Source organism: Equus caballus, chromosome 20 (genome assembly GCF_041296265.1).
Source record: "Equus caballus isolate H_3958 breed thoroughbred chromosome 20, TB-T2T, whole genome shotgun sequence".
In the NCBI taxonomy this organism is placed as follows: domain Eukaryota; kingdom Metazoa; phylum Chordata; class Mammalia; order Perissodactyla; family Equidae; genus Equus; species Equus caballus.
This window is the reverse complement of record NC_091703.1, coordinates 45,592,829-45,619,439: the sequence shown is the minus strand read 5'-3', so window position 1 is coordinate 45,619,439 and position 26,611 is coordinate 45,592,829. Positions and strand designations below refer to the sequence as shown.

At 51.9% G+C, this 26,611-nt stretch overlaps 2 protein-coding genes and 1 non-coding gene across 4 annotated transcripts in view; all 3 read right to left on the bottom strand.

Annotated features, from left to right (window-relative positions):
* CUL9 (cullin 9) overlaps positions 1 to 16,456 on the bottom strand; it is a 34,856-nt gene extending 18,400 nt beyond the window's left edge. For both annotated transcript variants that reach the window (XR_002802286.2, XM_023624964.2), the window contains exons 1-16: positions 16,343 to 16,456; positions 14,007 to 14,610; positions 13,284 to 13,438; positions 12,440 to 12,949; positions 11,781 to 11,916; positions 11,438 to 11,631; positions 10,764 to 11,169; positions 10,158 to 10,350; positions 6,575 to 6,782; positions 4,629 to 4,825; positions 4,045 to 4,262; positions 2,963 to 3,212; positions 2,770 to 2,875; positions 1,979 to 2,206; positions 1,610 to 1,700; positions 1,336 to 1,507 (exon numbers count right to left, since the gene is read on the bottom strand). Coding sequence is in view for 1 of the 2 variants with exons in the window: in XM_023624964.2 (XP_023480732.1) it covers positions 1,336 to 1,507; positions 1,610 to 1,700; positions 1,979 to 2,206; positions 2,770 to 2,875; positions 2,963 to 3,212; positions 4,045 to 4,262; positions 4,629 to 4,825; positions 6,575 to 6,782; positions 10,158 to 10,350; positions 10,764 to 11,169; positions 11,438 to 11,631; positions 11,781 to 11,916; positions 12,440 to 12,949; positions 13,284 to 13,438; positions 14,007 to 14,601 (3,659 nt within the window). In the remaining variant the exon portion in view is untranslated. The remainder of the gene's footprint in view (positions 1 to 1,335; positions 1,508 to 1,609; positions 1,701 to 1,978; positions 2,207 to 2,769; positions 2,876 to 2,962; positions 3,213 to 4,044; positions 4,263 to 4,628; positions 4,826 to 6,574; positions 6,783 to 10,157; positions 10,351 to 10,763; positions 11,170 to 11,437; positions 11,632 to 11,780; positions 11,917 to 12,439; positions 12,950 to 13,283; positions 13,439 to 14,006; positions 14,611 to 16,342) is intronic.
* A 577-nt stretch (positions 16,457 to 17,033) lies between these two features.
* On the bottom strand, positions 17,034 to 26,322 carry SRF (serum response factor). Its single transcript, XM_014734435.3, has 7 exons — positions 25,649 to 26,322; positions 23,771 to 24,037; positions 21,948 to 22,209; positions 21,269 to 21,388; positions 20,046 to 20,237; positions 19,645 to 19,721; positions 17,034 to 19,425 (listed from the first exon to the last, which is right to left on the bottom strand). Exons 1-7 carry the CDS (start codon positions 26,171 to 26,173, stop codon positions 19,330 to 19,332), a joined length of 1,539 nt encoding a protein of 512 aa, XP_014589921.2. The 5' UTR covers positions 26,174 to 26,322; the 3' UTR covers positions 17,034 to 19,329.
* Positions 22,247 to 22,363, bottom strand: MIR8912 (microRNA mir-8912). Its single transcript, NR_127898.1, has one exon. It is a non-coding gene; the product is annotated as a microRNA mir-8912 (primary transcript).
* Positions 26,323 to 26,611: the final 289 nt, after the last annotated feature.

Genomic DNA, 26,611 nt, shown 5'->3' with positions numbered 1-26,611 from the left:
CCCTCTGCTCTTCCCTTTATCTTCCCCCAAAGGGACTTCATTTAAAACCATAGTGTCAACTGATAATTAATACCCTAATGAATCCAAATACACATCTTTACCCTAGACCACTCTCCTGAGCTTTCAAGCTGTGTATCCAACAGGCATTCCATGTCATGGCCCACAGGCACCTCAAAGTCAACATGCCCAAATGGAATGATCATTCACCCACAGAAACCTGCTCCTCTTCCTGGATGTCTCTCCTGGGAAAGAAAACTGCCATCCACCCAGTACTTAAACTAGAACACTCTCTCACTGTGACTTCCCCCTCTCATGGCTTCCCTCATTCAGTCAATGGTAAGCCCTGTGGATTCCACCTCTGAGATCTCCCAGTCCATCACCTCCTCACTATTCCCATTCCCTCTGCCTAACTAAAGATATTCATCATCTCTCAACTGCATAGGCCACTGCATAAACCTTCCAACTCTTTCTCAAAACAAATGTCCATAATTGCCAGAGTAAGTTTTCTAAATAAAAAATCTAGTTTTGTCTCTTCCCTTCTTAAAATCCTTCAATGACTCCCTAAGTTTCAGAATAATGCTCAAACTTCTTAGCTCACAAAACTCTGTGATTTGGCTCTGCCTACTTTTCTGGTTTTACCTTCTGTCACTTTACTACACACACCCTTCATTGCAACCAAACAATGACTTGAAGTTCCCCCAAACACATCACTGTGTTTCTTACTTCCGTTATGCACATGTTATCCCTCTGCCTGGAATATCCGTTGCCCTCTCTTTATCTAGCTAATTTCTACTTCAAAACTCAGCTCAGTTGACCCCTCCTTCTGGGAGCCTTCTCTGACCTCTCAGTTGCCCTCAGGATCCAGTGCACATGTCGACCATAATGCTTTTTCATACTCTATGCTCTTACTGATTTTCCAGCCTGGCTCCCCAACAATACTGCAAGTTCCCTGACGACAGGTACCCTATCTTATCGTTGTTAGAACTCCAGACTCATGCGCAGTGCCCAGCACAGAGTGTACATTAAACAAATGCCCATGGGAAGAGTGGATAAGTGAGTTGTCAATCTCCCTCAACACCAAGCGCAGGCAGCGACACCTGTACCTGTGAGGGAGCACGTCACCAGGCTTAAGGAGTGAGGGGCTGTCTATACTTCGCACAGGAAAAGTAGATTACTGTGTCCAACTGTTCACTGCACAAAATGAGTCTGAGTGTGTCCCTCAGGCACAGGGGTTACAGACGGGGTTGTGTGCATGTGGGTGCTTTGAGGATGCATACTGGGGTGTATCAGAACATTTGTGTGTGTGTGCACATGTGCACATGAGTGGGTTCACACCTAATAAGAACACCGCGATGCATGTGCAAGGTGATGTAGTGGGAGCCGGTGCTGCCATTGGACTCCCAGTAGGTCTTGGGGTTGCGGTCCGTCAGCTTGCTGGCCCGGTGCGGGTTGGAGGACACCTCCACCTTCTCCCAGCACTTCTCCTCCTTCACTTCCACACTGGAGCCTGGGGGCAAGCGGGAGGGGGTGGAGGTCACAGCCTGGTAGGTGTGGAGGGAAAACAGACGTAGGTGTGGGGATGTGGCGTAGTGTGGGGACAGGCACGAACCCTGGCAGAGATGCCTGAGGAACACGTCAAAGAAGGGGATGTTGATGGGTCGGTGGGTTCGTCTGTGGTCTTCAATCTGGCCCAGCACCATCTGCAGCCGGGACATCAGAGAGGAGGGGTGCGGGGAGGAACACGGAGAAACAGAGAGAAACATGTATGGAGAGAGTCAAGGGACAACAGAACACTCAACTCCTTTCTTCCCAAATTTTGGCAGAACAGGACCGTGTCAGGTAAAGGTTGGGGAACAAGTGCCCAGATGTGCTACCACTCATGGCAAACAGGGATACCAAATAGGGCCACACACTGAGTCCCCTTCTTCTGCTTCTGGCTTATGTTCTCCCTCAGCTCCGGATTGACAGGTCTCCTCACCTGAATGCAGCCAGCCAGGATGCTGGAGGTGAGGTTGCTATAGAGCTGGGCATGTTTTTCACACTCTGTCACCAGGTCCCGAAGCTCGCAGGCCAGCACCAGCTGAGCTGAGTGCTTGTCCAGGACTTTGGAGAGGGCCTCTTTGGCTCCCAGGCAGCAGAGAACCACTGCATAGTCCTTATGCATTGAGGCCAGGCGATGCAGGAAGCAGAGCAGCTCCTGAACAATCTGTGCCCAGAGCCACAGAGATTAATGTATGGGAAACAAAGGGCAGGCCACACAAGAGTTGAGAGTGGGTTTAGTAAAGGGAATGTGGTGGCTGAGATTTTGGAGAAACTTGAAAGCCCAGGAAAAGAAGAATACCAAAGACAGGTGGGAACAGAATATTGGGGTGCTGCAATTGTGGAACGAGTTGGCAGGAGTAGAGCCTGGGCAAAGCTTCCCAGGTTTCTTCCTGTCGGGACCAAGCTCTCTCAGGAATCAACCTTGGTGCCTGAATCTCGCTCCTGAAGGCACAAGCCCCACAGGGCAGAGGGCAAGCAATGTTTGGATTGGTGACTGAGGGCTTCTCCTAAACCCAGAATCTAAAATCTAGGTACAGCAAAAAGGTTAATACTTCAAACGCCTCAGTTCTGGAGACTCTTAGATGACATTAGCCTTCTCTTTCCTACCTACCCTTCCAGTGTCCAGACCCATCCAGAAAGGCTGTGCTGTGCCCTCCAAAGCCTCCAACGTAGCTGGTGCCCCAGAGGCTGCTTTCCCCTCCCCTCCCCTTGCCATGGCTCTGGTACCTCAGAGTCACTGCTGGGGCCACTCAGGCAGTTGAGGCAGGGCTCCAAGACCTCGTGCCAGGGGAGGACCATTGCCTCAGAGTGATCCAGCAGGCGGGTCATGACTCTGGTGAGGGGATGGAAACGAATGAAGCTCCTGCAGTCTGCCACCTCCCCTAGACCCCAATGCACAGGTGCCTAACAGGCCCCTCACCTCAGCGCAGTCAGCAGCAGAGTTTTGTTGGGCCCTGGGGCATCTAGAGTCCGCAGCAACAGGAGGAAGGGCTGGGTCTCCTGCTGGAGGCGCTTGAGGAGGGGCCTCACAGCGCCCCCAGGGCCGCTCTCACGGCACAGCACGCGCTCCAAGTCCAGGAGGAGTTCCGCAGATGGGCCCCCCACCAGGGATCGGATCAGCAGCTCAGGGGACCCATCCAGGCCCTGGACACTGGGGGTCTCCAGTGTTGCTGCCCAGACATACAGGAGGAAAAAAACATTTATGAAGAGGAGTCATATAAGTTGGTCAAACCAAAAACTGCGCAGGTCCAGAAAAATCACCCCCAAATTTTCCTCCAGTTTGAAAGATGTCTGCAGTTTCTACCAAACTGTGGAGGATTTTCTTTTCTGGCCCCAGATATATACCTAGCTACATCTGAAAAAAAGTCTAGTATGGCAAACACTATCAAGTTAAACATAATACATTTTTAATCTCACATAGTAACACAATTACCTTTTACTATTAAATGGTAGCTATGCTGTTACACAAGCCAATAAATATTAGCTATTATAATTACATTCCTATGCTATCTAGCATGGTGGCTTTAGATATAGAGACTAAAAGACACACATTGCTTATTTCAGTCTCCCCTCATACTTCCAGGTTTTCACTTGCTTGTTAAACACAAAGGGTTTCTTCCCTATGACATCAGTATTTCATGTTTCTAGGCACAAACTTTCTGTACCATAAGTTACAAATTCTCCAAAGAAGGCCTCTCTAGAAGTCACTTCAACCAATTTCCAGTGTCCAATAAGGCTAGACCAAATCTGCCCCAGAGAGATGGGAATCCTCATATGTTTACAGCCATTTAGAAAAGCCAATATCCTTGTACCTATTTTAGACTCTGCCTCCCCTCTTGGTCAGGAAGTTATACTTAAGACCTAACTTGCACACCAAAACCCTCACTTATTTCCCAAAGATTCATTGTGTCCTTCCAGTAAGGTACTAGTCATAAACCTAAGCCCTCCTGGCCACAGAGTGGCACTGATTCCTGAGCAGAACCACCCCCTATGCAACAATACCTGTGTGCTCAGGACTGCCCGGTGGCTCTGAGTAGCGATTGAGAAGCATCATGAGGATGGTGTGTGTGGTGGGCATGGGTTCTGTCCCCGGTGCTATCCCTGAGTGCCTAAACAACGTGTCTCTCAGCTCTCGGGTTATAATATGGTCTCCCAGAGTGTGGTGGTTGCACAAAAGCAGGTTGAGCAGGAGCAGGCCATTTCTCACTGCGGAGGAGCACCTGCGAGGAGGGAGGTGACCCAGGAAGAAATTGAAAGAGAGTGAATGCAATGGAAGCGGGAAGGAAGTGCAGAGGGGTGGAGCCCTGCAGCTTGGGAGGACAGGGTTCCAGGGGTACCTCTGAGGCCAGGATATCTGCCCCCGACCTCAGGTCACTCCTCCCAACCCCAGGAAGGAAGGTCAGGCTGTCCCTGCTCTCTCTGGGAATCTCCCTACCCCCAACCATTTGGCCTCTCTTCCAGGGGCAGTCAGAGAGGGCCACCAACATTTCACCCAAAGGTAACAACGTGAATGGAATTTCTGTGAAGCACATGAGGCTTAGGCAGAGGAACAGTGGGGCTCGGAGTTTGGAGGGCGATGCCCTGACCCCTCAGTGTTCAGCATCAGGATCACAGCTGCAGGGAGAGTAAGGAGCAGACTCTCAGAGCCCGGGCGGGTGGCTGAGTCGATGCTGGCAAAGATCTCTCTGGTCATCTGGGCATCAAACAAAGGGTGGATAGATTCTCGGCCAGTGACAAAAGTAGGGATCTCCGAGGAGCTGGCAATGGCCATCATCTTCAGTGCCTATGAGGGGAATGTGGAAGCAGAGTTAGAAATGGGCACAGCCACCATGCAGAGGAAAAGGAGAGACAGGCCATCATTCTAGACCTCAAACTTTGGGGCAGCTGAGCTGTTTGCAAATAGCTCAAGTAGGAGACAGAAATGGACATGTAGTCATAGGAGATCAAATGCTTAAAAAAAAGAAAGAAAGAAAAACAAAGCAAACAAAAAAATCTAAGACTCAGTGGTAAAAACAGCCCACCACTTCTCTCTGCCAGCACCAAGGCTAACCAGGTGGGATCACCCTTGAGTTCCATGACTTCCTATCCTCCTGGTTGTCCTACCTCTCTGGAGTTCCTCTGCCTGGTCCTTCAATGTGGAAGTTCCTTGTTCCCTTCTCTTCTCACTCTGCACTCCCTCTCTAGGCAACCTCATCCACTCCACAGCTTCAATTACCACCTATATGCCAACACTCCCAAACCTAAGTCCCCAACCTCCAAAGCCAGCATCCAGCCCTCCTTAACAAGACTATTTGGGCTGTCTCACAGGCAGAGTGGTTGGAATCACAGGAAAAACACATGAAATTTGCAAACTTGTTTGCTGATACTATAGAGAAGATTAAATTAAGATGCACACTATACCATTAGAATGGAAAATGTCTCTCCCAGTGAAAGGATTGACACTTGAGAAGAAACCCTCTAGGAATGGAGTAGGTTAGAAATAATTCTCAGGACAATCCCCCTAATGAGGCCTGGACCCTCCAAGCAAATGCTACCTCATAATGAGGCTTTCTCTCTTTGCTTACCCCAGTCTCCCCTAATTAGCTGAATTCTGTAGACCTTAAGTTGTAAACAAGATGATGCAATGTTGTTACAGGGCAAGAGTTTGAATTTAAGAGCAAATACTGTATTTTGGTCATGCAATTTGAAAGGGTTAGGGAATTCTTTGAGCAAACAAAGCCTAGACTATGAATGCTTGGATTCTGTTGGGAGGAGCAGCACCTAACTGGCCTCATACAGGAAAGAGCCTCCACCCTCTCCCTGGACAGCCTGCTCCAGGAAGACCTGTGCCCCTGTCCATGCTGTTGCCATTATACCACTGGAATCCATTCTCAGAACTGCTCTGGACGAGGCCTACCCATCACCCTCAGGAACCCTCAGGCTACAGAGCACACCCTGCCCATACCTCCTACCAACCAGCACTTCTGTCTGGAGTAGTCAGGAAGCCAATTCTTCTGTAAGCTCCCCTGGGGGAGGGCCTCCCTTCCCCATGCTCTGGGTTCAGGGTGATAAGGCATTGGCAATGCTGGCTCTATTTTACCCACATCTGGTAAGGGGATATTTTCTGTGTAAGAGTACCACTCAGATCAAGGTTAAAAAATTACTTTGTCACATACAGAAAATTAGTCTTTAACCAGATACCTAATTGTAACTAAAAAGACACGGGAAATTCAACACAACTAAAAACTCAACTCCTGACTTTCTCCCCATACCTCTTCCTCTTCCAACATTCTCCCACTTGGTAAATGGCCACCTCATCCACCCCGCTGCTCCATTTTAAACCTGAGAGTCATCCCTAAAAACATCCTTTTCCTTTTCTCCAAACACATTCAATCTCCAAGACTGTCCAGTTGGAACTCTTCAATCCACTTGCATCTTTCTGTCCCAAGGTCTCCTCCTTGGTCTAAATGACCCACAGTACCTCCTCAAGATCAAGAGTCTCCCCACCTGCCCATCTCACCCATCACTCTTTCGCCAGGCCCAGTCCACTCACCGCCAGGCCTGCCTGCTGCACCAGGACGGAAGTCTTATGTTCTTGCATGCAAACCAGTACAGCGTAGATGCCACCCTCCCTGGCAAAGAGTGGGCGCCACTCATGCTTGGTCACGAGCAGGTAGAGGAGGCGCAGGGCCAGCACTACCACCATCTTCTCTCCCACCTGGCTGGTCAGCAGCTCCACCAGCGTCTTCACTATCTTCTCTCTGAGAGAGAAGAGACATTGGAGTTCCCCATCCCAAGAGTCAGGCCTGAATCCCTGCCCCGCCCTATCGACCAAGACCCAGTCCATCCTCCTCCCCACCTGTCTCCAACCTGCTCTCCTTGCCTTAGTCTCACTCCTGATCCCCCTCTCCTCTGTAACCTAACTGCCTCTGGTTCCTCCCCTCCTGAAGGAGGCAGTAGAGCAAAACGGTTACGAACACTACCTCATCTTCCCAAATAAATCTATAAATTCAATGTAATTCTAATCAAAAGGCCTAAAAGTTTTTTTAAAAAGTGACAAGCATGGGGCTGGCCCCATGGCCGAGGGGCTAAGTTCTCGCACTCCGCTTTGGCAGTCCAGGGTTTTATCAGTTCAGATCCTTGGTGTGGACATAGCACCACTCATCAGGCCAGGCTGAGGCGGCACCCCACATGCCACAACTAGAAGGACTCACAACTAAAAATATACAACTAGATACTGGGGGATTTGGGGAGAAAAAGAAAAAATAAAGTCTTGAAAAGTGACAAGCAGATTCAGGCACAGGAAGAGAAAATATGCAAGAATAGTCAATAAATGTTCGGAAAGAAATAATGGTAGACTTGCCTACTAGCTATCAAGATATAAGTATAAAATTATAAAAATTAAAACTCTGGAAATCGGGCTGGCACCCTGGCCTAGTGGTTAAGTTGGCGCGCTCCGCTTCAGCGACCCAGGATTTCACCAGTTTAGACCCTGGGTGCGGATCTGGCACCACTCATCAAGTCATGCTGAGGTGGCGTCCCACATGCCACAACTGGAAGGACCCACAACTGAAAATATATATAACTATGTACCAGGGAGCTCTGGGGAGAAAAAGGAAAAATAATATCTTAAAAAAAAAAACAACTCTGGAAATGACACAGTGCAGAGAGACAGATCAACAAATGAGAAGAGAGATAAGGGACGTATTTCAGCCCATGAGGACAAGAAGGACCATGCAAAACGTGAGGTGGAAACACCTGGCTATCCACCTGAAATAAAGCTGGAGCTCTTGGGGCCAGGTCCATGGCCGAGTGGTTAAGTTCGCACGCTCCACTTCAGCGGTCCAGGGTTTTGCCGGTTCAAATCCTGGCTGCAGATATGGCACCACTCATCAAGCCATGCTGAGGCGGTGTCCCACATGCCACAACTAGAAGGACCCACAACTAAAAATACACAATTATGTACCGGAGGGCTTTGGGAGAAAAAGGCAAAATAAAATCTTTTTTTAAAAAAGCTGGAGCTCTGCTTCACTCCATTTGCAAAAATAGACTGCAAAAAAATTTTAAAACAAAGGTAAAAAACAAAATCATATATATTTTTAGAAAATATAGGGAAACATTTTTATAACCCTGGAATAGGATAGACCCTCTTAAAAACTAGAAGCCTTAAAAATGTTGAAAAATACAGCAACGTGAAAATCTAAAACTTCAGCAAAAGGAAAGACACTATCCACCAAGTTAAGAGATAAGCAACGTGAGCTAGCGGTTCCAGCAGAAATGCTGATGTGCAAGAAAGGAAGCAGTGCCTCCAGAGTCCCTAGGTCACAGTGAGTGTCACAAGAGGAAAAGAGCCAGAATTGACATCTTTCTCCATAGGAACAGAGATGCATATTGAGGAGGTGGCCTGGGAACTATGAAGGAAAGGAACACAAAAGGAGAAATTCTGGGAAAGAGGGCAAATAAAAGTACAAAGAAAGCTCTGTCTTTTCTCATGAGTTTTATGATGACTACAACACAAATCAATATACTTTAAATATGTATATCCCCTTCTGTAGCCATGACTTATTATAAATAAGGTGATATACATAAGTAACATATATGAAGAGATATAGAAACATAAGGATTTTGTTTTTTTAGAATAGACTTTTTTATTTATTTATTTTTTGGAGGAAGATTAGCCCTGAAGCTAACATCTGCCACCAATCCTCCTTTTTTTGCTGAGGAAGACTGGCCCTGAGCTAACATCTGTGCCCAGCTTCCTCTACTTTCTATGTGGGACGCCTGCCACAGCATGGCTTGCCAAGCAGTGCTATGTCCACACCTGGCATCCAAACCTGCAAACCCCGGGCCGCCAAAGTGGAACATGTACACTTATCTGCTGCGCCACCAGGCCAGCCCCCATAAGGATGTTTACCAAAATATTAACAGTTAGCATCTCTGCATTAAACGATTTCCAGATGATTTTTATCTATAGATAATTTTCTAATTTTTTTACAGTGAGCATATATTATTTTATAGTCAGAAAACAGTTAATATGATTTTGAAAAAAAAGACAAGCAAATATTTGATACATAATAGATTAATATCCAGAATGCCTATAAATCAGTATGAAAAAGATAAAGACAATAAGAAAGTGGGCAAAGGATAAGAAGAGATTATTTATAGAAAAAGAAACACAACAAATGCATGCAAATATGCCTAACTTCACTACAACTAAGAAACTAAAACAAGGAGATACCAATCTTTTTAAATTTTGCCTATCTGATAGATTAAAAAAATGGTAATACCCAGTGTTGGCAGACGTGAGGAAAACAGATCCATTAGAACACTGTACTGCTTGAACTTGGATGTAATCATATTGCAGCGTCCTACACAGCAGTGAAAATAATGAGGCAGCTCTGAGGACTGACATGCAGAGCCCTCTTAGACACACTGAGTGTCGGGGGAAAGTTGTAGAAACATGTAGAATGTGATTACATATATTAAAACACAAACTCAGAAAATGTCCTCTATCCATACACACTAACAAATGTAAATCTACAGAAGGTCTGAAGGATACATGCCAGACTGACAACAGCGCTAAAAAGGAACATTGGCTTTTCCTTCTAGGTTCTTCTATATTCTTCAGATCTCTTAAAATAAGAATGTATTTGCGTATTATTTATATAATTAATAAGTAGTTAAAAAAAAAAGCCTTTAAAATAGAAAGAAAGTAGCTGGGGAGGGAAAAAGAAAAGAAAAAAACTCAAGCTCTAGAGCCAGAAGGACCTGGGTTTGAATCCTGGCTCTGCTCTCTGTCAAACTCTGGGCAAATTACTTAAATTATCTAAACCTCAGTATCCTCCCCCAGACCATGGGATAAGAACAGTATCAACTTTTCCTCAGGTGATAGGAAGATTATTGAGAAAATGCATTTAAAACTTTCAGCACAGAGTAAGTGCTCCAAGAACATTAACCGTGATAGTAACAGTCCCTCCTCCCGTTCAGCCGCTCCTCAGGCTGACCCTTCTTTTCCCCCTAGCCTTTCTAATTCCTGATCTAATGGCTCCTTCCCACCCTCCCACCGCCCTCCCCCGCCACCGCCCTCCCCCACAGACAGCTTAAACCAAAACCTCTTCCATCCCCTCCATTCTAACCTCAGGGATCTGTCAGGATGGACCAGGGGGTGGTCCCGCTCCGTGACCTCCTCCACAGCCTGAGAGAGGGCATAGAGCCCTGAAAGCTGCAGGTTTGTGTCCAAGCTGGATATCTGCACAGTGGCCACAACCGCCGCCACGTGCTGATCCAGGGAGCTGCGTGGACCAGGACCCCTCAAGGCTCTGGCCATTTCTGAAATTGGTGAGGGAAAGGCAGTGGCTTAAAAAATTGCAGCACCTTTAAGTTGGAAGTCTTTATAGGTCAAATCCAGTTATGCTACTGACACTTTAATACATTATCATTACTGTAGCTTGCATTCAGACTTTTCCAATTCTATGTAAAGGATTTAATAAGCAAACAATAAAGATGAAGATACTCTGGAAAACAAATCCTCCTTTTCCAGGGATACTGAAGAAAGGGAGCAGCGACTGATTAGATATAATCAAGATCAAAGAAGGAAGATAGATGCATGCTTCCAAAGTGTTTTCCCATGCAAAAGTGACCTTAGTCCACGGCTTTCCCTCTCCCCTGACGATCCACTTCTATGGGTACCACCCAGGACTTGTTCCAACTTCTTTGCCCTCCCCTCCCAGCACTTGACTCACCACGGGCTGCCTCCTTCATCTCGGGAGACAGAGCCATCCCCTCAGTCACTAGAAGCTGGTTAAACAGCTGTGAATCACTCTGTGCCATGGGAGGCTCAGTTTTTCCCTTGGCAGACTCTGCCTCTGCCTTAGGGGGCTCAGCCTTTGCTTTGAGGGACTCAGCCTCTTCCCCTGAGAAGGTGACCTCTGACTTGGACTCCTCTTCTGCATCTGGGGTACAGGAGTGACTTCGTGAAGAGGATGAGCTGCTGGGTTCATCAGGTAGCAGCCCATACTTGGTGTAGATTTGGGAGTTGAGCAGGTCACTGAGGGTGCTGCCCTCAAACCGATTACTGAGAACCTGCAGCAGACCCTCAGCCATCTCTATGGGCACAGAGGTTTCACCTAGGGCCTTTTCACTCAGACTCTGTCAACAGAAGGGGGTACGCATTTCAGGGACCAGCAGACATAAAGGTCCTGGGGACAGTAATAGGAAGGGTGGCCACCTCCTGCCATGCCTTGCACACCTTCTACATACTAGACCCTCAGAGCATTTGTCTCCTCCCCCTGCAGGACCCCTCATACCCTCTAACCTCGAGCCCAGCCTCCCCCTAAGCAGTCCCACATCTCTAAGTCCCTTCAAAAATCCCACCTCTAAACCCACTACAAACCCAAGTACCTCAGGCCTATATTACCTCATCTAGGTTCTCCCGAAGATTCTGAAAAATTGACTGCTGCTCACATACATCTAACTTCTTGATGAAGAAGAGCAGCTCCCACCACTCAGCCTGAGTCAGGTATCCCAATTCTTCCTTCTTCTGAGGCTCGGGCTGGAGGTATGGCAAAGAGTAGAGCCCATCCACCGGCTTCCAGTCCCAGGAGGGAAGAGCTGAGGATACAGGTATAGCGGTCTCAGCATCCATCAGGAACAGAGTGGCTTTCTGAATCTCTGGGGCAGCTCCTGGTCAGGAGTGACTGCATCCCAGTCACTACTCCTCTATTCAGGGACATACTGTCCATGTCCCCTCCAAGGCTCACCTGTGCCCAACATAGTAGCCCCTGCCCCCTTCTCCACAGCTGCTGAAGCCCTATCCTCAGCAGCTTCCTCAGGGCCCAGGATCTCCAGCATGTGCCAGTGCACCCAGTAGGTGCGGCCTGTCGACTGCCAGAAGACCTGGTATGGAGGGAGGAAGAAAGAGGGGAGAAGAATAGAGACGGCTCAGCTCTCTGAGCCCTGGGCTGTGCAGGCTTGAGGGGACATGGCCAGGCCCAGACCTGGGGCACACAGCCCTCAGATACACACTCAGCTAGGCTTGGAAAAGCCTCCATAAAGCAAAAAGCTCCCTTCCCCTATTGGGGTCGGCCCTGCCTCTCCTCTCTTCCTAACCCTGATGGCCTCTGTTCCAACACTCCCTCCTAGCCAGCTCCACTGGGTAGGGAGTGACGGCTGTCTCAATGTATCATTTCTGCTTCCTGGGTATGAGTCTCTCCTTGATCTCACAGCCCACCCACTCCCGCCAGGTTTTCCCAGCCCTCCAAATGACCCCTCTCTCAACTTCTGATCCCCTGTAACCATTCCAATTCCCTTGGGGGTTTTCCCTATGGATGGCCTGTCAGAGTCCCAGACATGGAAGCCCCAGCTATGCTCCAACCAAAAAAGATCCCCAGCAGCGTCCCACCACCATGCACTCGCTCACCTGCACAGGGGGCACGCCATTGTTGCTCTGACGGAACTCGCCCTCGTCCCCAGCACTGATCTCCTCGTAATCATCCAGCATCCGCACTCGCATCCCTGGCCGCAGGGTCTGCTGCACATACTCGCCGTAGCCACTACGGCTAGAGAATTCAGAGCGCTGGCGGAAGGCCCGCCCTTGCCTTCTGGGGGTGGCAACGATGGTGGGGAGCAAAAGGCTGGGGCCTGAAATGCAGGGCTGAAAGATGGACCGGGTTGGCCGGGGCGGCGATGTGCCCTGTTCACTGAGGTTGCGGGTCCAGCCCATGCTCCGCACCAGCTCTGAGATGAGGTTGCCCACAGCCATACTGAACTCCAGTTCCCGCTGCCCACGGCTTTTCTCCTGGCTGAACTCTCTTGGGGACGGGGAGCCTCGGTCTCCAGTCCCTGGCTCTGGACTGTTATTCAGCTTATCCAGCAGGGAAGTGACACATAGGTAGCGCTTCACCAGGGAGAAGAGCAGCTTTCCCGGGATCTGTAGGACACAGTCCGTGGTGTAGGGTCATCTTCTCCCAGCTTTACACACCTTTCCTTTCCCCTCAATGTCATCCTCTACAGAAAAATATAAAGGCCTCATCCCCACACCTGTAGTTCTCAAACTTTGATTTATATAACACACAAGGAGTGTCTTAAAACACAGATTCCTGGATTCTAACCTCAGAAATTCTGAGTAGGGGTAAGGGCCTTTAACCTTCACTTTAACAAACTCCCCAGGTGGCTCTGGTGCTGACGCACAGTCCTGAACCACATTTTCAGAAATGATGCCCTAGGCCTTGTACGCAGCATTTCCCCAACAGCTGCCAGAGTACCTGAGGCAGATGAATGCCCTCAAAGGCCATGCAGTGTTCTTCAGAGGACGTAGTCTCTGCAAACAGCTCCAGCAAAGTATAGCGGCTGTCGAAATCCATGTGCTGCTCGATGCCATCTTGCTGGCTCAGTGACAGAAGGACGTGAGCCCGACTCCCTGTAATCCACACCCAATCCGTATCTTCTCTTCAATCCCCAATACGTTCCCCCTGCCTTTCCTAGACTCTCTGTCCCTACTCCGGTGGCTTTCAAACATCTTCATGACTGAGACTCACAGTAAGATATACATTTTACATGGTAACCAACACAAACATACACATGTACAACTGAAACCGATATTCAATGCTACAAAACTTCCCTTACTAACTGCTACATACTGGCTATTTTACATTACCGAAAAAACATTGGTTGTAACCCACCAAACTGATGGCACAACCAACTAATAAATCTCAATCCAGTTTAGAAATATAAACCTATCCCATTCTCTTCTCTGCCACTGCACTGAGAATGGAAAGATAAACCAGGTGCTATCATTTTATCCTGTTTATGTACCTGGAATAGCTTATTAATCTTTTAGCTAATTAATACTTTTCCTTTGCATTGAATTGATATTCACCAAATACTCGGTGCTCTTAGAGAGTTGAGAAATCCCTCCTCTTTCTGTTCTGACTCCTTGTGGCCCCATTCTCTCCAGCACTTTCCTTCTTCCCCTGCCTGTCTCTTACCAGCATCGTGGGCAGCCAGAGCCTGCAGCATCTTGCCCGCACTCCGACGGATCTGAGGTTCAGGGTTGCACAACATGTGCATGAGCAGGTCCAGAGCTCCCGTCTCCCTGAAGACCCCAGTGAGGGGCCTGATGCTGGCATAGGCACTGAGTACGTGGATGGTGTGGAGCACAGTGGCTGTGAGGCTCGAGGTCCCGCCTTCTGCCAGCTGCCTGGCAGCCCTGCGCACCAGTGCCCGCACATCAGCCTCCATCTCTCCCATTGCTACGTCATCCAAGCCTCCTGGATCTCGAGGAAAGCTTCCTGAACCCCCAGCTGGTTCATGCTGAGGTCCCTTAGATACTGCCGGCTCACCTAACAGCATGGGGCAGTTGGCGTAGACCTCAGGGGCTGACAGCCACATAAGGATGTGTTCTGCCTTGCCCTCTTCCACACCCACTCTGCCCACTTCCCCACACTTCAGGACACTCCATCGGATCAGGTATTCAGGACGTCCATCGTGTCCAGGCCGCTGTCGAATAAGTTCTTCAGGATATGCCTGCAGCCGGGGCCCCAGGGGCACCATGAGGTCCCCAGTGCGCCGTTCCCCCACCATCTTGACCTCCTGGGACACACAAGAAGAAAGATAAAGGCAATATGGGAAAGGAAGAAGACTACATGGAGGGGGTGGAATCTTGAGACACAGATAGGGTGGGTGATGACCAGTAGGTTGCATGGTGGAATTCAGAGGCCAAATAGAAAAGGCCAAGAATAGGATGGAATAAATAACTTGAACATACTTTGGGATTTATAAGAGAAAGAGAATGGAGTGAAAACAGCGAGAGGATGAATTGAAGGGGTTTAAGAAATGGAAGAGGTTACGAGAGAGGATGAGAAGAATAATAGCTAAGGTAACAAAAAGCGCTAATTAATAGGGGCAGTATGGGCAGAACAGAAGGGTGGCTGAGGGATACAAATCAGGACTTAAGGAAGAGTTATACGGGTGAGCAGGAAAGACAGCAGCATGTATGATAGTGGGGCTAGAGCAAGTTAGGAAAGTCAGGGTAGGGGAGAGGTAGGACAGGGAGTATAAATGACAGAGTAAAGCTGGTACGCGGCTATAAAGGGGTGGGCCATGGCAGATATGGAGAAAAGAGATGAAAGGAAGGCCAGGGTTTGGGTCCCCACATCCAGATGGCTGGATGGGAAAAGGGTAGGAGAGTGAAAGGGAGAGGGGCCCAAGAGGCCAGATAAAATTATGGAAAAAAAAAGACAGGTCCCACCGTGCACTTGTGCTGTATACATGGCGAGGGTCTAAGCAGGTGTATCTAGATGGAGGTGGTAATCATGGAGTTAAAGGGTAGGGAATGAGGTCAGGAGATGGTGGAAGTATTAGAGAAGCAATATAGTACAGATTACAGAGTCACATAAATGTGACTCCGAATTCTGGCTCTTTGACTTACTATATTCATAGTCATGGACAAGTTACTTAACCTCTGAACCTCAGTTTCCTCCTCTGCAACATGGTAATGATATTCATACCCATCTCATGAAGTTGTAATAAGATCATGTATGTAAAGCATTTAGAACAGCCTCTATCACATAGTGAGTGCTCTGTAAACACAGTCTGATACTACTACTCTTAAATGGAGAAGGTAGGAGCAGTCCTCAGACAAATGGAAAGATATTAAGCCAGAAGATTGTGAATGGGAGTAGGGTGATGGCTAGCGGTCAGGAAAAGATCTGGGTGATATGAAGCAGTGTAAGGGCAACAGGGAGTGGTGAGGGTGAAAATGGAAGGGAAACCCAGATGAAGAAACGGTGATCAGGGCAGGGGTCCTGTTGGGGTCACGGAGAGAAGATAAGAGTAGAAGAAAGGCATGAAGAAGAGGGGAAACATAGGAGGTGGACCTCGATGGGAGGAGGGGTCCAGTTAGCATGGGGGGCAAGACTGGGAAGGAACCAGTGATGCGATGGACCACTGATGAGCAGGGTGGAGGACTAAAGTAATCAGATGGGCCTGAGAGGGGAGGAGCGGGGGAACTCTCATGGGCCTGGAACAATAAACTGAGGTGTGCAGAGGTGTGGACGCAGGGATGAGACAGCAGGTAGGCGCAGGTAGCAAGGTCACGCCCAAGCCTGCAGACCAGCAGGGGCGGCGGCGGAGGCCAGGGCAGCGGTGGGAACGGGTTGGGCGGGGCGGGGTGAGGATGGGGGGGCGCGGTCCGAGGTTGACAGGACCGAGCTAATCTCAGAGAGCAAAACCTGGGACCCGTCGTCAGCCCCACGGAGAATGGGTAAGGGACGCGGGGGAGAGACGGGGCGGGGACTGGAGCAGCGCAGGACTCTCTTCTCACCTCCCACCGCCCAGCTCGGCCCTCGCTGGGGCCCAGCGGCCGGTCCCGCCGTCCTGGCCCCGCCTCCTCAGCAGCTCCCTTCCGGGTCACACGGGAGTGCGCGCGCGGCCGGGCGTCTACGGGTCCCACCACGGCCCACAGCCGAGCGGGCGGAGTGGCGCATGCGTAGTGCCCGCGGGCCGCTGGGTAGGGGCGCTCTGCAGGCGGAGCCCGCGTCGCGGTCCCCTTGCTCCCGCGTGCAGCGGTAGGTAGCCCTTTCCATCCACAATCAGCTTTGAAGCCCCCTTCCCCTTCAGTGAGTCGACTTTCCTCATCCCCCGAAACCTAGTAACCCACACTCCCCGCCTAAGGCAGTCCTTTGAGTTTTCACTGGGTAACGAGGGCGTGAGTTTCCCAAACCCCTCGGCAATGCTTTGGATTGGTTGAGTCACTTTTCCTATTAATTAAAATTGTTCATTTCTGTGTTGGCCCAACACCCGGCAAAGCCATGCACAGAGATAAAGCCCCCACCCGCCTGAAATGTTCCTTAAATTAAATCGTAGAGTTCAGCAGCCCAAAGCTCTCCTTAGCATTGCCGATGTTTCCGTCAAGCAGCCAGGCTTGCTTCTCAGAGCAGCAACTTTTGGGGTTTGATTCGTATTCATCCCTCCCTCCCTCTCTATATAGAAAAACGGAGGCAAAGACCCCACAGTCTGTGCACAAAAATGATACATTTATTGAAAGAGTATTTTTTTTTTAATACAAAAGAAAGCTCTGTACATAGGACTGTGACCATGTCCACTATTCCTGGGTCAGCATCCCAGGGGAAGTAGAAACCACTGACATACACACTCCACATTCACACACACACATTCACTCAGGCACACACACACACCCCAGAGCCATCAAGGAAGGGAAACACCAAGGGTCACTGCACATATAATCGCCACCTCATCCCTGACGCACGCATGTTCTCCCCAAGGCCACGCTCACACAACACCCATTATAAGCACTTTGCCTGATTCACTCACTGGTTCTGTCTTTTGTGGGAAGGAGAGGAGGAATTCATCAGGGTCTCCTCCCCTGGGTGGGGGAGTGGGGAGTGAGTGAGTGAGTGATGGTGGAGTGAAAGGAGAGCAGAGCAAAGGGGCTGGGCAGTTACAGACCTGAGTCCCAAGCTCCCCCACTCTCTGGCCCCTGATTTGCCATGCCCCAGCCTTGTAAGCCACCCATAAGCCCCAGCTATCTCCAGGAGAAAGCCCAGAAAGGTGACTTCCATTTTGGCACCCCAAATTGGAGCAAGATAGCAATGGGAGTTAGAGGTTAGGGGGTTCTCAAACATGTCGGCAAATCATCCCCTCGATAACTAGGCTGTGCGTAAAAACTTCCCCCACCCCCTCACCTAATCACAGAAGCAGGCTTGTTCCTACTGAAGGCAGTCATGAGGGGTTAATAAAACCACCCCAACTACTGCCCTGTTCTGAAAAAGCTCCCTCTCTGGATATAGGTGGTGAAGGTAGGCTCTGACACAGGGTAAAAGACCCTCCCCTTACGCTGGCCCACCCTCAAGGTCTACCCCAAGGCGGGCAGAGGGGGTAGGGCACAGCCCCTGTACAAATTACATAAATACTGAGGTTACACTTAGAAAAATAAAGTCATTTTCTTCAAGGCTTTTTGTCTTAATTTAAAAAAGTTACAGTAGCTGCTCACTCCCTGGGAGAGCTGCCCATTTCTGGCTCCCCTATCGCTGCACTCAGCCCAAGAGCTGCTCCCATTTCTTTCGACCCCCATTCCTGCCTCTCACCCCCTCCCAGACTCCACCCTGCTCACTGCAACTTGGGCCCCAGGCTGCTGCAGGCCTGGGGGAGCACAAGGCTGCAATGCCCATGCGTGTGGCACAAATGAAGTCAGTTGCCTCAACCTGACACCCTCCCACCCCACCCCCACATTTGGTCTCCCTCTTCCCTCTCCCTAGCAACAGCCCTAAAGGGCAAAAAGAGGCCCAGAGCTGTGGGTCACCCTCCCCACCCCGTTGGGGCATGGCCTGAGGGCCCCTCCCCCGGTTTTCTCCTGGAAACAACCCAGGCCCGGGCAATCCCAGAATCTCCCCCACACACTGGCGGGCCCCGAGCTCTTGGGGTGGCTCTGCCCCCAGAGGCCCAGCCAGTTCCGGGGAGCCCCAGGGCTCCCCAGGGAAGGGGAGCTTGGGCAGGGAGGGGGACGAGAAAAACGCCATAAAAAAAAGTTAAATATTTTAAAAATATATATTTATAGATTTGTTTTCACTTCGTCTCCTCAAATAAAAAGTTCAAAATCAACTTTAAGTAAAGCAGCTGGGAGGAGAGGGGGGAAGACAGGGGGAGAGGGAACCCTGGTGGTTCCCTCCAACCCAGGAGCCCCTGGAGTTCCGAGGGGAGCGGCAAGGCAGGGCAGGTGGCCCTGGGAACCTGCTCCGTGCACAGGCCCAGCTCTCAGGAGCTGCAGGGGCAGTGGGCGGCGTGAGGGAAGAAGCCCCATCTCCCCAGCTGGCTCCCTGAGGGGCAGGGGCAGGGCTCTTTTGACCCAGCCTGTGGCAGACACAGTGCTGACATGGGGTCAGCAAGGAGGCTGGGCAGAGGACCCCAACTGCTTCCTCAGGGGAACACAGTGCCTAGTCCCACAGAGGCCTGTGTGTGGGAAGGTGGGGCACGGTCCCATTGGGTAAGCTAATACTCATGGCAAACATGGAGCCAAGCTGGCAAAGGGAGTCTGAAGAGGGAGGACAGCCCACCATCAACAGAAATGGGAGGTGGAGCTAGAAGGAGGGGAGGGTGAGGGAGGATGGGGTGGAGGGCAGGCCGGCCCATTTCTTTGGCTGGAGTGAGAGGGCTCAGTCCCGTGGCTGCCCACTCCTCCTCCCCGCCTCCCTCCTGCGGGCCCGTCAACGTGTGTGTAAAGAAAACGTGAAAAGGCAACAATAAATAAGTGGTGCCATCCCTTGGGCCATCTGTCCAGGGTGGCAGGGCGGATCAGTCACTCTTGGTGCTGTGGGCGGCGTCCAGGTTCACCACCTGTAACTCGGTGAGGTTGCTGCTGCTCCCGGCCTGCTGCCCTATCACAGCCATCTGGAGGGAAGGAGGTGTGTAAAGAAAGGGGGCAGGAATTGACCAGCCAGCTCAGGCTCCCCACTGCGTGCCTGCCTGCTCACCACAAGCCTGACCAGGTAAACAGATAGGCCTCCCAGCTAGGGATCTTGGCTTCAACCAACTGGTAATGGAATCCCCAAGGTCAATATAAAGAAATGGCTGGCCGGCAGGGATGGGGTAAAAAGTGCTTCCACCTACCTGGTGAAGCTGAACTGCAGATACAGGGATCTGCACTGTCCCAGAGGGTGCTGTCAGGAACACCTGGGGGACGCCACCTGCATTGGGAAACCACAGAAGACACTCGAATCGCTTCCAGATATTGGAGGAGTGGTGATAAATGCACAAGTGACCAGGTGTGTCTCAGATATAAGTGCCCAAAGGTGAATGTCCAAATGTGTCCAAGTGTGCATGTGAGTATGAGTGTTCAAGTGTGCATGAGTATCCAAGTGGACAAGCATGATGGAGTGTGTGTGCAAGCATCCATGCATAGATGTATGTGTGTGTGAGTGTGTACATCTGAGTCTGCATAGGGGCATTTAAGTGTGTACGTGCAAGGGAGGAAATGGTCCTCCTTTCTTCAGCCCTGCTCCCCAACTCACCTTGTTCCTGGACCTGGCTGTGAGACACCTGCATGGTGGATGGCGCCTGGGAGAAGGCATTGAGCACGGTGAGGCTGCCATCAGCCAGGCCCGAGGTGGGTGCATACATCACCGCATGGGGGCTAGGGTACATCATGTGGCCGCCCACGGTTGTGGGCACGGATGACGTCATGATGGTGGCGGGCAACGTCACTGGCAAACACAGACACATGTCAGGGAGGTTGGAACTGGTCCCTACTGATATCCCCCATCCCACCTCCAGGAACTCCAGGTCTCCAGAGCCCTCTTGCCATTTCCCAGGTCAGAAGCTAGACAAGACTCATTCCTCTGCTCCCTGTCATCAACTAAGCAAAGCCTTGTTTTTTCTTCAACACAACAGCACCAACCTTTAATTATATCCTATCACAGCATACTATTCGATTATCTATCTGCTAAATTCTCTGTTCCAAGACCCTAAGGCCCTTGGAAAAACAAAGACTACCATGACTGACCCACTCTAAGGAAACTTGGATACTCCCCTTCTGGGGAGCTCCACCATCCCATTTTTCATATGTTCTCACTCCTCCTCCCTCTTCCTAAATGTGTGGCTAACAAATCCATCTTTTAAACGAGCACTTCTCAAATGTTAACGTGAACACAGTTACCTGGGGATCTTGTTAAAATGCAGATTCTGATTCAGGAGCTTTGAGGTGAGGCTTAAGAGTCTGCATTTGTCAAGCTCCCAGGTGATGTTGGTCCATAGACCACACTTTGTGTAGCAAGGTTGTAAATAACAAGAACTTAAAAGTAATTATATTTTGAAAGTGTCTCATCATTTCTGAAATAACTAGAGACACCAAGGGGAATTATGACTACTCAAAACCTAGGACACCCTCCCACAGGGAGAGAACTGCTCTATAAATCCTTCCTGGTAATTAAGCAAATGTGCGTCTTTAGGCAAGTAACTTCTCCTTTCCAGGCCTCAGGCTTCTCATCTGAATGAGGAGGAGGGTGGCTTCAATGGTCGGTAATTTCTTCCTGGAATCCACAGCCCTACTGCAGGGCAAGATTCCAAACCCAGCCATCCTCACCTGGCTTTCCCATAGGGAGTAGGATAAGGGTTAAGCCAGTCTCCACATTAAGAAATTCTCTGATGTTAGTTATAAGAAGGATACTGCTGGGCACCTGCTGCTAGGCCTCATGAAGGAGGCAGGGCAGGGAAGTAACAGAGCTTCGAGCCATACCTGTCCCGCTGGAGGAGGTCTGAGTGAGGTCTGTGCTGCTGTCGCGAGAGGGAGACGCTTGCTGTGGGGCCTGGTGCACCTGAATGGCCTGCACTGGGACCTGTTGGGCCACTGCCCCACCTGTGAGACATAGAAACTTACTCATGCTCTGTCCTACCCAGCCACCACCTGCCCCAAGCACCCTCAAACATTCCCAGGCCCAGGGTCTGGCACACTGGTCCCCGACTCCCATCACTATATTTCCTGGGTGCCAAAGAGGCCCTTCATATCTTGAGTCTGGTCTCCAGGGGCTTCCACACTCTGCTCTTGCCGTTCCCTTCTCCTCTGTCCTAGGTCTTGCCTCTACCCTCTTCAGTTGTCACAGGAGCTGGCATCGACCCATCAAAGACACATGATCTGCCGTCCAGGCAAGGTAAGGAAGTGGTAGAATGTCTGCTGTCCCTGTGGAACTGAGGGCACAGGGCTAGACTAGCTAGATATGGCTAGAGTATATGGTTGAAACTTACTGACAAAGATAGTAGGGGTCCCAGTGGGGAAGGACATGCCTGTCAGTGGGACATAAGAGGCTTTTCTCAGGCTCTGGTCCCTGTGCACCCTTCTTCTGAGCAGGAAAAGAGATTCTCCCTGTGCCAGCCCTAAACCCACTCTCGGCATGCTCAATTTGCCCCGTATGACTCACCAGGCATGAGGGTGAAGCTGGTGGGCAGTTGCATGAGGCCCCCAGAGGAGACAGGGCCACTGCCTGTACTCTTCAGCACAGTCCCGTTGGCACTGCTGACAGCACTGGGGCTGACACTAGCAGACACTGGTGCCAGGTAGTTGGTGATGGGGAAGGAGGGGCCACTGCTGACTTGCATGGTGGTAGAGGTGCTGGGTGCTGTTTGGATGGTGGAGGTGGTACCCGGCAGGTTGGTGACTGTGAACGCCGGTTTCAGTGTGTCCTACACCCAGAGTAAAGATGGAGCGGTGAGCCTCTACCAGTCCCTGCCCCTGCAGAGGCTTTGTGTAGACTGACAGCCCAGACTGGAACCAGTGTGCTCGGGTTCAAATCCCAGCTCTGCCATTTACCTACTGCTTCCCCTTTCAGAGCCCCAGTTTTCCTCGTCTCTAAAACATGAGGGGGGCTGTGCTACTATGTCTTCTTTTTTTTTTTTTTAAAGGTTGGCACCTGAGCTAACAACTGTTGCCAATCTTTTTTTTTTTTTTCTGCTTTTTCTCCCCAAATCCCCCCAGTACATAGTTGTATATTCTAGTTATGGGTCCTTTCAGTTGTGGCATGTGGGACGCAGCCTCAACGTGGCTTGATGAACAGTGCCATGTCCGCACCCAGGATCCAAACCAGCGAAACCCCGGCCGCCACAGCGGAGGGTGCGAATTTAACCACTCAGCCAGAGGGCCAGCCCCTACTACGTCTTTAAAAGAGTCCTTCCAGCTCTGATTGGCCAGGCTTCCGAGACAGACACGAGAGTTTTTCACCGAACTTAGGGTTTGAGAGATATCTTGGGAGTTTGGCAATGAAGCACTTTATGACAAATACTTAAGATTTAAACTACCAAAGGAATTTATTCATTCAGCAAAATTTCCTGAGAATAAATGATCCCTACTGCTAAGATTTTAAAAATTATTAGATGATAAGTCACTAAGAGAGAAGGGAGCCCAGAGCACTGATTCTCCCCTCAGGGAGCCTTTGTTCTTAGAAGGGGAAGGAGGAAGCCACGAGCTGAGAATCAAGCTCAGAGAACTGAGGGGGCTCAAATACTGGGGGTGGGTCAGCGCGGGATGTTTGCTAAGCAGTCGAGCTCGAAGCCCCTGATTGGCAGAGGCGTTGCTAAGGCAAACAGTGCCGCTTCCTCTGATTGGCCTGTTAGTGAAGGCCACCCGGAAGGTGGAGCTCCCCAGAGGAACCGTGGAGGAAGCCCCGCCCCCTCTCCTTACCGGGAAAAGGAAGGGGGAGGCGTAACGAGGGCCGGCATGCCTAGCAGCCTGCGAATTCGCTCCCTAACGTGCCCAGGCCCGGACATCCTGAAGAGGTAGGCGGCTGGCTAGTAAGGTAGTCTCCAGCCCAGTCACCCAGCCTGCCTGCCGACAGTGCTGGGTTCCCAGGGCCCTGGAATCTATGAGTGCTTCCTTCTTACTCCCTGGCGACCCAGCCTGCCGGGAGGGCAGGGCTAAGCTACGCCCCCGCCCCCAGCGGGGAGACAGCTGGCGGGAGGAATGCAAGGGCCCTGCCAGGCAGGCGGGCTGCAGGCGGGAGGCCGGCGTGGAGCCGGAGCCGGCCTTATATGGGCACGGAGGCCGCCCGCTTATCTAGGGGGCTGGCCTCCTGTCAGGATAGCGAGGATGGACACCTGTCCCCTAGGATGAGGGGCACTAACCCGGCTCCATTCCACATCCGTGGGCGCCTATCCACCTGTCCTAGACAAGGGAGAGAGGCACCCCCTCCCCTCTCTGCCGGTCAAGTCCCTCCCCTTCCTTCCCTTCCCATAAGCAACCCAAACACACCTTGGTCTCCCCACTGCTGTCGGACTCCGACACCTGGTAGGTGAGGTCGGTCTCTTCAAAGCCCGTGGCACTCATTCTCTGGTCAGTGGTGGGGTCTGAGCGGGGTGGAGAGTCTGGCGAGTTGAGGCAGGTCTGAATCAGTGCCTTGCCCGTATCACTGGTGATCATGGGCTGTAGTTTGCGGGTGGCAAAGGTATACACATGGCCTGTCTCACTGGCCACCAGCAACAGCACCTGTGTCCCTGTCAGCGTGGACAGCTCATAGGCCTGGGGGTAGGGGGGAGGAGATGGGTAGGTCAGCAAACTTTTTATCTCTACCTTCCTTGGGAAGTAGGAAACTGAGGAAGTACACGGTGATCTCGAGCCCCACTCCCATAATGACCTCTCTCCAGCGACTCTGGGGGGTCCTATCAGGATATCTGAAGGTGAGCTGGAGAGCAGAAAAACTAGCCATCCTCCTCCTTTGAGGAGCAGCCCCACTGACCTGCAGATACCCCAGAAAACTGTCACAGCCCCCTGGTGACAGAATATATAACCTCACGGGACATGGAGGAGCCAGGTAACTGCTCCTTACTACAGCTTGGTGCCCAGAACCTCACGAAGAGATGGCTCCCACCCTCTCTTCACTGTCACAGGGACCAGGATGAAGTTGCTACCATACTGGAAGTCACAGGAGACATTAGGGATAAGGGGCCACCTAAGCTCTAAACTGTCCCATGTTTCTTCCCAGAAACTGCACAGGCCCTAACCTGTTGCCATTTTGTCCTTCTGCCTATAATACTGTGCTACTCTTTTTTTCTTTTTTTGTCTTGATACAACAGTGTCTGGAGTGACGGGAGATGGGGGCTAGATTAGCAGCTACCCTGACATGAACCTAAGAAGGGGACCTTCAAGGATGGCCCCATAGATGGCATCCTCACTCCCAATAAAGTTCCATAACCCACCTTGGAAGCAGCTCTGGTTTCTATATGGGACATTATAAACACCAGCAAATATTCCCAGGGTTCTAGCTTCTTGTTTCCAGGTCCTCTGCTTCCATCCATTCCCATATCTTCACCCCTAAATGACTCCTTTCCTCACCCCTTTTCCCTGGATAATCAGCTCTAAGAGGAGAAATTTCTAAGTACCTCTGTAAATCTCCCTGCCTCCTCCCCAACTCCATGCACAGCTTCTCCCTGGGGCTGGAAATCCCACTTGTCCCAAAGGCAGATGGTTCTGAAGCCTGTGCTGCAGGGAGTGTGCTGGCTTCCAGTGGATGGGATGGAAGACACATGGCCACCGCTGGACTTGGTCCCTGCTGCTCAGGGCAGCATGAGTTCTGCTCTGCTCCCTTACCTGAAGCTCTTGAGCCCCATTCGGTCATCCGCCCCGCCTGTCCTTGCAGCCAGCACTACTCTAGTGGTGCCCACCTTCCTCCCACACATGCTCGCTCATTGTTGTTATACAGCTCTAGCCTCCTCACCTCCATACCTCCTCTCCTGCTCCCTGCTTTTCCGGCACCTCTCCCGAACACCAGAGCGCATTGGCCCTAGTGACCCCCGCGTCTCATTAACCACCTCCTGGGCAGCCTCGCGGCCTCCCATTACCTCTCTTCACCCCTTCATTCTGCACGGGCCCTGTTACTCTCGCGCGCCCGTCACTCCCACCCGGGCGCCTTTCCCCTCTTTTCCGGACGTTCGCGGCATCTCCCCTCTCCCCACATTTCCCTAGCGGCCCCTCCCCTTTCACCCTCCCGGGGTAACAGCCGTCCCCTCCCACACACCTCCTGCGGACTCGCCGCCTCTCACCTCCGCATCGGCTCTGCCTGTCTCCCGGGCTCCCTCTGCGCGTCCCCACCCTCTGGGGCCCCCGTGGCCGGCCAGCCTCCCGGCCCAGTACCTTCTTCATGATGCCCGTCTTCCTCTTGCTGAAGGTCGTGTAGCGCCGCAGCTTGTTGTCGATGAACTCCATCTTGATCTTCACGCGGCCCCGAGTCTTCTTACCCGGCTTGGCCCCGCTCACCGCGCCGCTCACCGGCCCGTAGCCCCCGGTGGCCGCCGCCGCCGCCTCGGGCCCACCGACCACCACGCCGAGCTCCATCTCGCTCAGGCTCCGCTTCAGGCCGCGCCGCTCCGCGCCCAGCTCCTCCTCCTCGCCCGACTCCGAGTCGCCCTCGCTGCCGCTGTAGAGGGGCCCCGCGGCAGGCGCCGGGGTGGTTGTCGCTGCTGCAGCCTCCCGCTCGAGGCGGCCCGGCCCGAGCCCCGCGCCGTTCCCGGGGACCCGGGCCCCGTTAGCCCCGCGAGTCCCGCCGCCGCCGCCGCCACCTCCACCGCCCGGCCGCCCCGTCGGGGTCCGGTTCAGGCTGCCCCCCAGGGCCGAGCCCCGGCCCAGCGCCGCCGCGGCCCCAGCTTGGCTCGGTAACATGGCGCTCAATGCAGGAGGGCGGACGGGCAGTCAGCGAGGAATCGGAGCCGCCGCCGCCGCCGCCATCGGCTTCCCGGCTCAACCCGGCGCTCCCGCTGCTGCTGGGGCCGCTATCACTGCCGCCGCCGCCGCTGCGAACCCGGGGCCCCTGCACGCCCGGGCCGACCTGGGCCCTCACTTTCTTGCCCCTGTGGCCCGGGTTGCCCCAGGCCGGGCGCAGCGCCCCCTGTCCGTATGCTAGGGCGGCGCGCCGGCGGCCGTCAGCGTCCCCCGGGGGGCAGGGGCTGCTGGCCGCGGTGGAGACGGCGGGTGGAGGGGGCCGGGACCACGCGCTGGCGGCGGAGGGATCCCCCGACCCTTCCCCCCATATAAAGAGATACAATGTTTCCTTTTATGGCGAGGCCGCTCCTTATATGGTGAGCCCCTGTGCCCCCGCCC

Bases quoted from the DNA above. Each gene is read 5' to 3' on its own strand.
- SRF (XM_014734435.3), bottom strand. From the start codon at position 26,173: ATGTTACCGAGCCAAGCTGGGGCCGCGGCGGCGCTGGGCCGGGGCTCG. The intron at 20,238-21,268 runs GTATGGCTCGAA...TGTGTTTGCCAG, and splicing joins GACCTCCTCCAGCGGGACAG to TGACGTTGCCCGCCACCATC. The intron at 19,722-20,045 runs GTGAGTTGGGGA...TTCCCAATGCAG, and splicing joins CAGCCAGGTCCAGGAACAAG to GTGGCGTCCCCCAGGTGTTC.